The sequence below is a fragment of the Trichechus manatus genome, unplaced genomic scaffold (genome assembly GCF_000243295.1).
Source record: "Trichechus manatus latirostris isolate Lorelei unplaced genomic scaffold, TriManLat1.0 scaffold00035, whole genome shotgun sequence".
Classification (NCBI taxonomy): domain Eukaryota; kingdom Metazoa; phylum Chordata; class Mammalia; order Sirenia; family Trichechidae; genus Trichechus; species Trichechus manatus.
The window spans coordinates 13,319,692-13,331,199 of NW_004443971.1; the positions used below are offsets into that span (position 1 = coordinate 13,319,692).

The window sequence follows — 11,508 nt, forward strand, 5'->3', positions numbered from 1 at the left end:
GATCTTTTCAAAGAACCAGATTTTGCTCTTGTTAACTCAATTGTGTTTCTATTCTCTATTTCATTTAATTCTGCTCTAATTCTTATTATTTCCTTCCTTCTGGCTCCTGAGGGCTCCTCTTGCTGCTCTCTTTCTACTTGTTCCAGTTGTAGGGTTAATGTTTTGATTGGCCTTGCTTCTTTTTGGTTGCTTGCATTTATTGCTGTAAACTGACCTCTGAGCACTGCTTTTGCTGTGTCCCAAAGGTTCTGGTAGGATGTGTTTTCATTCTCATATGATTCTATGAATTTCTTTATTCCATCCTTAATTTCTTCTATAACCCAGTAGAACTTGAGCAAGGTGTTGTTCAGTTTCCATGTGTTTGATTTTTTTTCCTTGCTTTTTCTGTTGTTGCTTTCTACTTTTATGGCTTTATGGTCAGAAAAGATGCTTTGTAATATTTTGATGCTTTGAATTTTGTTAAGGCTCGCTTTATGGCCTAATGTGTGGTCTATTCTGAAGAATGTTCCATGTTCATTGGGAAAGAAAGTAGACTTGGCTGCTCTTGGGTGGAGTGTTCGGTATATGTCTATGAGATCAAGTTGGTTGATTGTGGCATTTAGCTCTTCCGTGTCTTTGTTGAGCTTCTTTCTGTATTCCATTGTATTATTTCTTATAACTATATGTGAACCTATAATTATCTCCCCCTACGCGTCTGTCATTTTTTCATACTGTTGGGGCTTGCGTGTTGCTGTGATACTGGAAGCTATGCCACCAGTATTCAGATACCATCAGGGTCTCCCATGGCAGACAGGTTTCAGCTGAGTTTCCAGGCTAAGACAGACTAGGAAGAAGGACTTGGCAGTCTACTTCTGAAAACAATCAGCCAGTTAAAACTTTATTAATAGCAGTGTAACATTGGCTGATATAGTGCCAGAAGATGAGCCCCTCAGGTTGGAAGGCACTCAAAATACGACTAGGGAAGAGCTGCGTCCTCACAGTAGAGTCAGCATTAATAACATAGATGGAGTCAAGCTTTTGGGACTTTCATTTGCTAATGTGGCACGACTCAAAATGAGAAGACATGGCTGCAAACATCCATTAATAATCAGAACATGAAATGTACAAAGTATGAATCTGGGAAAAGTGAAAATCGTCAAAAATGAAATGGAACGTATAAACATCAGTATCCTAGGCATTAGTGAGCTGAAATGAACTGATATTGGCCATGTTGAATTGGACAATCATATGGTCGGCTATGCTGGGAATGACAAATTGAAGAGGAATGGCATTGTATTCTTCGTCAAACGGAACATTTCAGCATCTATCCTGAAGTACAACGCTGTCAGTGATAGGACAATACCCATATGCCTACAAGGAAGACCAGTTAATACTACTATTATTCAAATCTACGCACCAACCACTAAGGCCAAAGAGGAAGAAACTGAAGATTTTTACGAACTTCTGTAGTCTGAAACTGATCGAACATGCAATCAGAATGCACTGATAATTACTGGTGATTGGAATGGGAAAGTTGGAAACAAAGAAGAATTGGTAGATGGAAAATATGGCCTAGGTGATAGAAACGATACTGGAGATTGCATGATAGAATTTTGCAAGACCAACGACTTCTTCGTTGCAAATACCTTTTTTCATCAACATAAACAGTGACTATACACGTGGACCTCTCCAGATGGAATACACAAGAATCAAATTGACTATCTCTGTGGAAAGAGACAATGGAAAAGCTCAGTATCATCAGTCAGAACAAGGCTGACTGCAGAACAGACCATCAGTTGCTCATATACAAGTTCAAGTTGAACCTGAAAAAAAGTAGAACAAGTCCATGAGAACCAAAGTACAACCTTAAGTATATCCCACTTGAATTTAGAGACCATCTCAAAAATAGTTTTGACATGTTGAACGCTAATGACCGAAGACCAGACGAGTTCTGGAATGACATCAAGGACATCATACATGAAGAAAGAAAAGGTTGTTAAAAAGACAGGAAAGAAAGAAAAGACAAAAATGAGTGTCAGAAGAGACTCAGAAACATGCTCTTGAATGTCGAGTAGCTAAAGCAAAAGGAAGAAATGATGAAATAAAAGAGCTGAACAGAAGATTTCAAAGAGTGGCTCGAGAAAACAAAATAAAGTATTATAATGACGTGCAAAGACCTGGAGATAGAAAACCAAAGAGAAGAACACGCTTGGCATTTCTCAAGCTGAAAGAACTGTCGTACATAGATAGGGTCACTCTGGGTCAGAGCCTACTCGAAAGCAAAGAGACAACCTACAGATTGGCATAATCATATATCTGATACGGGTTTAACATCCAGAATATACAGAGAACTACAACCTAACAAAACGACAAACGTAAACTAGCCTCAGGGCCTGGTCTACATTCAGGAGGAGGGAGGGATGAGAATCAAGATCAGCATAAACATTCCTGTGAGGTGGATGTCACACATACCTTCACTCCCCAACTTTTTCACCATTTCTAACTCCAGCTGCCCCCCCACCCCCCACCTCCTGGCATGGCACTTTCTACTTCTCTTTTGGATTTGATAATTCATTGCAGTAGCCACACAGAACTCACAGACCATACTCATGATTATGTGGTTTACTAGGGACATAGGTTACAGCTCGGGATCGGTAACAGAATACAACTCAGGAGACAGGAGACAGTTCTTCAATGAAAACAGCTTCCAACCAAGACAGCTCTCAGTTTCTTCTTGGCCATGCTACAGGCAGGCCTTCTCTCAGCTGCGCCCCCTAGCAGGCAGCCCTTTTGTCAGCCATGCCCACAGGCAGGTGGCTCTTCTCTGTCCTCTGCCCTGCTTGGGCAAGAGCTACAGCTCTTTACCTCGGCTAACAAGTGCCCAGAGGCACCCCCGCTCTGCCAGCAAGCCTCCTGCCCAAAGGCGCTCAGCTCTCTCTTGCTGTATGGGCCAGCGAGCCCACTGCAGCTGCTTCGCGCCAGTGTTCTTGTTCTTGCTGCCGTTTCTCTGCCGCTGGGTTCTGCTATGGTTGCTGCCGTTTCTCACTGCCTCGCTCCATCTTCAGTGTTAGAGCTGTCTCTCCTGCATCTAGGAGGTTCTCGGTGCAGGGGCCCCAGGTCCAAAGCACGTGCCTGCGCCAGGCTCTTCTTGATGGTAGTGAGGTCTCCTTCAATCTCTATGGGACTGGCCCTTATATTCAGTTTCAAGGCATAGCCCTCCCAGCCAGACTACAGACTGACCCCATCCCAATTGTATAGTATTTATAGTATTGTATAGTATTGTATAATAATTGATCAATTCCCACAAGGTCACTTCATTCCTATTGGGTGGTTTTAAATAGTAAAACCAATTACACAGTAAATAATCAGTCCCTTGCAGTATTGTGGCCTAGCCAATCATTTTGGCAGAATTATAAACCCAAGGCCAAAAAGGCCGTATACAGTCATGTATTGTTTAACGTCCGTGATACATTCTATAAAATAGGACATTACGTGATTTGGAGGTTGTGCAAACACCATACAAGATAAAATAAATAAGTTGGACTTTATTAAATTAAAAACTTCTCTTCATCCATACAGTAATATGCTGTGTCTGTTCGGGCAGTGTCCGTTCATGGTCCCATAAGGGTATATGGGGAAATCAGTGGCATGTTTACGGCATTTGTGACCTGAGCACTCACCAGTGGTTCTGAAAATACACGGGCCTCCCATGCTGAGCAGTGCATGCGGGCTGACAAACAATCGCTTAGCAACAGCAGGCAGGCAATTTGCGTGTGTTGCATTTGTTGTTCCAATTGCCAGCCTGGTGTTGCTAAGCAAGGTGTCAGCCCTGCATGCACAGCTCAGCATGGGAGGCCTGCACACTTTGAGAGCCTCTGGTGAGCACTTAGGTTACAAGTGCCATAAACACGCTACTGATTTCCCCATTTAACCTTATGGAACCCTGAATGTATGTGCGGTTTAATGTTGTCTGAAGGGACGTTATCCAGCTTGTGACTATATAAGAGAAACCCATTGCACTGCAACAAACAACTCAATTAAAAAATGGGCAAAGGACTGGAATAGACATTTCATCAAAGAAGAACTACAAGTGGCCAACAAACACGTGAAAAGATTCTCAATGTCATCAGTCATTTGTTGGTAGTGGCAGTTTCCATCGAGTTGATTCCAGCTCATGGCGACCGCATGTGTGCAGAGTAGACCTGCTCCATAGGGTTTTCAAGGCTGTGACCTTTTAGAAACATATCGCCAGGCCTGTCTTCCAACACGCCTCTGGATGGGTCAAACCACAAGCCTTTTGGCTAGTAGTCAAGTGCTTAACCATTTGCGTCACCCACGGGCTCCCATTACTTATTAACCAAAAAAAAAAACCCTTGCTGTCAAGTCAATTCTGACTCATAGCGACACTATAGGACAGAGTAGAACTACCCCATAGAGTTTCTAAGGAGCGGCTGCTGGATTCAAACTGCCAGCCTTTTAGTTAGCAGCCTGAGCTCTTAACCACTGCATCACCAGGGCTCCCATTAGTCATTAGGGAAATGAAAATAAAAACCACAAGGAGATATCACTTCACTCCCACTAAGATGACTAGGATCAAAAAAATGGAAAACAACAGGTGTTGGAGAGGATGTGGAGATAGTGGAACCATATCCATTGCTGGTAGGATTGTACAACTGCTATGGAAAACAGTTTTGTAGTTCCTCAAAAAGTTAAACAGAATTACCATATGATCCAGCAATTCCATTCCTAGGTATAAACCCAAAAGACTTGAAAGCAGGAATGCAAACAGATACTTGTACACCAGTGTTCATCATAGCACTGTTCTCAATAGCTAAAAGGTGGAAACAGTGTAAATGTATAAAACAAAATGTGGTACATGCATAGAATGAAATATTACTTAGCCACAAAGAGAAATGAAGTCCTGATATATGCTAAAACATAGATGAACCTTGAAAACATTATGCTGAGGGAAATAAGTCAGTCATAAAAGGACAAATATTGTATGATTCCACTTATACAAAATTTCTAGAATAGGTAAGTAAGACCAAAGTTTATTAGTGATTACCAGGGGCAAGATGGAGAGGGAAGGGGGAGTCACTGCTTAGGGGGTCACTGAGCTTCTGTTAAGGGTGATGGAAAAATTTAGAAATGATAATCGTGATGGATTTAGAACATGGTGAACATAATGTCACTGAATTGTGACATTCATCATGTAAAGAATGTTGAAATGGCAAATATTTTGTATATCAAAAGAATCAGGAATGGAAATGGAACATGCATCTCAGTTACATAAAACAGTATTGTTCTGGTTATCGCTGCCTATCAAAATGACCCCAAAACTGTGACTTAAAACAACAATGATTATTATTTTGCTCACAAATTTGGAGGCAGACTGGGCTTGAATAGGCAATTCTCATTTGGTGTCTTTCTTGTGATGGCAGTCAGAGGGGTTGCCTTAGTCATCTAGTGCTGCTGTAACAGAAATACCACAAGTGGATGTTTTTAACGAAGAGTTAAACAGTCAAAGTAGGCTAAAAGTCCAACTTCAGGGCGTCAGTTCCAGGGGAAGGCTTTTTCTCTCCGTCGGCCTTCTCTTGGGTGTTCCCCTGAACTAGGAGCTTCTCTGCGCAGGGACCCCGGTCCAAAGGACGCGCTCTGCTCCCAGCACTGCTTTCTTGATAGTATGAGGTCCCCGTCTCACTGCTCACTTCTGTCTTTTATATCTCAAGAGATTGCCTCAGGACACAATCCAGTCTTGTAAATTGAGGCCTGCCTCACTTAACACAACTGCTGCCCATCCTCCCTCATTAACATCATAGAGGCAGGATTTACAACATATAGGAGAATCACACAATACCGGGAATCATGGCCCAGCCAAACTGATACATTTTTTGCGGGACAGAATTCAATCCATGACAGGGGTCTTCTGGAAAGCTTCTTGACTCACTTGTCTTCCTGTAGACAGGGAAGATTCAAACACCTGAGGACTGGAACAGTCTTTGGGCATCTGTCTTTCTATAGGTCTCTCCACGTGGCGGCCCCAGGGTAGTGGACTAATTGCATGGTGGCTGAAGGCTCCCAGAGCAAGTATCCCAAGAAAAACTGGCAAAAGTTGCACGGCCTTTTCTAACCTCACCTGTTACTTCCACCACGTTATATTCATCAAGGCAGTCACAATTGCATGCCCAGGTTCAAGGGGAGGGGCATAGACTCCAAATCTTGATGGAAGGATTGTCAAAGAATTTGTGGACATGTTTTAAAACCACCACAGTTACTCACAGAAGGGGCAAAACTACAAAAACGTTAATAGAAGTTTTCTCTATTGTAGTTTTTTTTTTTTTTTAATTCTTTTTTATTGTAACAGTTTTTATTCTTATCTGTATTATAGCATGCTTGCCAGTTTTCTATGTGAATGTATTTTTACAGTGAGAAAAAATATTTTTAAAAGGATACTATTAACAGATCTTGAAAAAGCAAAAGGGATTCCACTGACCCATCAACAGAATCTCATTCATATGTCTAAGGAAGTTGTCCAGGACTAGGGGTACTAGCTAGGGTTCTAAATAGAGCATAGCTAACCTACCTGGTCAGGGATCTAACTGGCAACTTTGGCCCCGAAGGAACTGAGTTAGCTGCTTCAAATTAGATACTGATTTCTTGAGTTCCACCCTAATAGTCTATCCAGAAAGCCTTGTTGTATTTCCACTGTATTACATACCATTACCTGATGCTAGCAGTTGTCCTTGGCATTGCTATGAATGGTTGAGATCCACACATAGATACACAGATATAGGTGTGTACGTAGGTATACCATATTTTCATGCAAATAACTTCCACCTTCTATGTTTATTTGCCAACCGCACTCTCCCCCCCCCCAGGTATTTTGGTAAGCACACTGTGCTAATTTTTTTTTTACAGCAACATGTGAAAAATTGGCATAGCTGTGCTTAGGAAAATACCTGGGAGGAAGGGGGAGGGCATGGTTGGTAAACAAATACAGGAAGCACACGTTGTTTGCGTAAAAATAGGGTAGTTTTGTGGGCCTGACTTACAGGATCTAAATAAAAATGAGAATGTTGAGGAGTAGAGGGAACAGGCCCAGTACGACGTCTTGAATGGATGGTTAATAATGGTATTACTGTACCCTTAAATCACTAATCAAATGGGAGACTCTTCAGAGATGGTGTCTTTGTCTGGGTTCTCTAGAAGGGAGCAAAACCAATGAGACATACATATATATAGAGAGAGAGAAAGAGAGATATTTTCTTCACGGAAATGGCTGGCAGGCTCAAATCCTGAGGTCAGGTGGCAGGCTGGAGACCTCTGCTGGCTCACAGGATTGTGCAGGCTGGTGAATCCAAAATCTGCAGGTCAGGCAGCAGGCCAGAGATTTTTGCAGGCTTACATCCCAGCATCCAGAGGTCAGGAAACAGAAGAGTGCAAGGTCCAGCGAGATTTGCCAGAACATCCATTTATATTCTGGAGGCAGGCCACACCCCCAAGGAAACTCCCCTGTCAGCTGATTGACTGATCACCTCAGATCACATCGTGGAAGGTTATTACATTATATTACATTATGGAAGAGCAACCATACAAGTGTCTGGGAAACCACTGAAACATAGCCTAGCCAAGTTGACACATAACATTAACCATCACAGATGGTGTCTTGCACTATAAACGGGAACAACGAAAGGAGAGCTGGTGCTCCTTTGTTGGGCACTATCTTAGTCATCTAGTGCTGCTATAACAGAAATACCGTAAGTGGATGGCTTTAACAAAGAGAAATTTATTCTCTCACAGTCTAGTAGGCTACAAGTCCAAATTCAGGGCATCAGCTCCAGGGGAAGGCTTTCTCCTTCTGTCAGCTCTGGAGGAAGGTCCTTGTGATGCATCAGTCTTCCCTTGGTCTGGGAGCATCTCAGCGCAGGAACCGGCACTGCTTTCTTGGTGGTGTGAGGTCCCCATGCTCTCTGCTTGCTTCTCTCTTTTATATCTCAAAAGAGATTGGCTTAAGACACTATCTAATCTTATAGATTTTGTCAATATAACTGCTGCTAATCCATCTTATTACATCATAGTGATAGGATTTACAATATATAGGGAAATTGCATCAGATGATAAAATGGTAGACAGTCATACAATACTGGGAATCATGACTTAGCCAAGTTGACAGATATTTTGGGGGGACACAATTCAATCCATGGCAGGCATCTCCTGAAGAATAATGTTTAAGGAGTTTTTATTTTCTCTCTGTTTTGTTGGAGACACTGAATTCTTAGTTGGGTGTCTTAACTAGCTCACCAAAGTTCACTTCCCTTGCATTTAGTTAAGATGTGATTTAATTTATGCCTACAATATAGGGGACAGGCCAGAAATATTTTTAGGGAAATTGAAGCTCACAGAAAGTTACTTTTAGGACTAGAATCCAGGTTTCCTGGTTCCTGAATTTTAATCCCTCTCTTGACCTCTCCTGTTCCCATTTTCATTTAGGGTGAAGAAAGCATTAAAACACTAAACCAAACTCGTTGCTGTTGAGTTGATTCCAACTCATAGTGACTCTATAGGACAGAGTAGAACTACCCCAGACAGTTTCCAAGGAACAGCTGGTGGATTGAAACTGCCGACCTTTTGGTTAGTAGTTGACCTCTTAACCCCTGTGCCACCAGGGCTCATAAGAAAGCATAAGGGCACATTTAAGCATTTGATGAGGCAAAAAGAGTGACTGGAATAACTGTACAACTATAACAGGAGGAGGGACTATATATTTCGTGACGTCATTAGATGAAGTCTCAGGTGACACAGCAAAGGGTAGTGCATAGATATCTGTTCTAATATTCTACTAGCTACATCCGGCCCAGGGTTCTAGCAGCTCTTGTGGACCTCCTAACTGCAATTTGAGGAGAGGCTTACTTCATCTCTACCAAAGCATTTACCTTTTTTGGACTAATGTTAAGTTTGTTTTTTTTTTTGCTTTCATTCTGATTACCAGTGCCAGCCTAGCGCAGAGGCCTTCCTGTTTCATTAGAGTTCGGAAATGCATTAGAAGTGTTTATGGAGTGGGAAATAAGTATATTGACGGTAGCCATAACGATGAGGAACAGAGGGGTAACCAGCCTCGCTGGCATTGTATTTTGCACTAGTCTGGGACAAGTAAAAGTGTATAAACTAGCCATGTGGAAGGAGTTAAAGGGATTGTGTGTGTTTGCTAGAAGCTTTCTCCTGTTGATTGGAAAGTCATATACATTGAAAGTATAAGGATCTTAGGAATGGTATTCCAAATGTAGAACTAGGTTTTCCTTTTTTATAAGGTAAATCCAGTGTATTCATAACAGTGATGGAGTATATCAAAACCAGATATCCTAGGTTCATTCTTTTAATAAATATTTGAGGTTCCGCTGTATATCAGGTATTATTCTAGGCACTGGGGAATATAGTAAGGAACAAGAAAGGCACATTCCCTGCTTTCCAGTGGAGGGAGACACATGGTAAATAAGTAAGCCAATAAATTAATAAGATAACTTCAGGGAGTGTTTAAGTGATATGTAAAAAGTAAAGTGAGAGGGGCACAAGGAGACATTTGGGATGATGAATATGCTCATTATCTTGATCGTAGTGATGGTTTCACCGGTGTATACTTATGCCAAAACATACCAAATTATACACTTTAAAATATGTGCAATGTATGTGTCAGTTATACCTCAGTAAAGCTGTTTTTAAAAATAAAAATACAATGGGCAGTGTGAGAGGCTAATTCAGATTATTTGGTGAGGAAAGACTGCCTGAGGAGGTTATATTTGAGCTGATGGCAGAGCAGACTTACCTTGTTTGAAGAAGGGCAAAAAGGCCAGTGTGGCTGAAACACAATGAGCTAGGAGGATATTAGGACCAGGTAGGGCCTTGTAGGTCACGGTGAGGATAGCAGTGAAGCCAAGTCACCACAGCAACCAGCTGAAGCTCCTCTTCTGTATCTCTTAAAAATCAGGGCGTGGAACAGACACAGCAGAGGAGCCACCCAACATCCTAGTCTATAACTTAGTGATAAATCTCCTTCTCTTTTTTTCATTCCAGGAAACTACTGGCAGCATAAAGTATAAGCAGAATGGGGGTAATGATTGTTCAGCATTTATGTTCTGTCTTAGTTATCTAGTGCTGCTGTGGCAAAAATATCACAAGTGGATGGCTTTAACAAACAAGTTTATTCTCACAGTTTAGGAGGCTAGACGTGCGAATTCAGGGCACTAGTTCTAGGGGAAGTGTTTCTCTGTTGGCTCTGGAGAAAGGTCCTTGTCTCCTTTCAATATCTGTGGGCCCAGCGTTCCTTGGAGATCTCCATGTGTCTTGGCATCAATCTTCCCTTGGGTCTAGGAGGTTCTGAGCACAGGGACCCTGGGTCCAAAGGACACGCTACACTCCTGGCTCTTCTTTCTTAGTGGTAGTGAGGTTCTTCTTTCTGCTCATGTCTCTCTCCTTTTACCTCTTGTAAGATAAAAGCTGTAACTCAAGCAAGGATGTGACTTAAGTAAGGGTGACTTGTTAGGCTGTAACTCAACATAAACCCACACTGATCCTGCCTCAGTATCATAGAGGTCAGGATATATAACATATCACAAAATGGAGGACAATCATACAATACTGGGAATCATGGCCTAGCCAAGTTGACAGATATTTTGGGGACACACAGTTCAATCCATGACATGTTTTTCATGTTCTCTTCCCCTACAGCTTTTCCTTCCCTCCATGAGAAAGAAGCCAGCGCTGGCTGATGGCAGCAATCCTGATGGTGATCTCCTCCAGGAACACTGGCTGGTTGATGACATGTTCGTCTTTGAGAACGTGGGCTTCACCAAGGACGTGGGCAACATCAAGTTTCTAGTCTGTGCAGACTGTGAAATTGGACCAATTGGTTGGCATTGCCTAGATGACAAGAACAGTTTCTATGTGGCCTTGGAACGAGTTTCCCATCAGTAACTGAGGGGAGGGGACCTCAGTTCCACCCCCAACTATACAGACTACTCCCCACAAGAAATGGCATTTAACCTGGTATAATTGTTCTGCGGCCTTCTCTGTACTAATATAAAATTTTGAGTACGAGCAGGTCCACTGGAACATGCAAAGGAGTAATCCTCAAGTGCATGCCTCTTGCTTAGTTTACTTTGCATCACATTTCCTCATCTCCCTTTCTCCCAGTTTTGGGACACTCCACAAATCTCTCCTCATCCTTGCTGTTCTGCTCGAGCTCCATCTTAACCAGGGACTCCCTTTTTACTTGCTTTAGAAGAGCAGTATCAGCCTTCTAGCCACAATGACCCATGACAAATGAGGCTCGTGTGCTGACATTTGAAACACCACCTTTTCCTCTCTCATTCAGGAAAGCGTACAAGTGTCTGAGAGTGGCTTCATTGTATGGCTTACCTTGTATCTACAGTATTTAAACCACTGATCAGAAACACATCACTTTGAACACACCTCTAACACCATGTTTGAGAGCTTCTTCTCTAGGTGGATGGTGACATTTTATTGTTAAGATGA

General features: G+C 42.2%; 1 protein-coding gene across 1 annotated transcript in view; it reads left to right on the forward strand.

The window, feature by feature from the left end:
* Positions 1-11,079, forward strand: part of RABIF (RAB interacting factor) — a 21,967-nt gene extending 10,888 nt beyond the window's left edge. Inside the window, exon 2 of the mRNA XM_004375279.2 lies at positions 10,702-11,079. Coding sequence (XP_004375336.1) covers positions 10,702-10,947 — 246 coding nt within the window. The 3' untranslated portion in view covers positions 10,948-11,079. The remainder of the gene's footprint in view (positions 1-10,701) is intronic.
* The last annotated feature ends 429 nt before the right edge of the window (positions 11,080-11,508 follow it).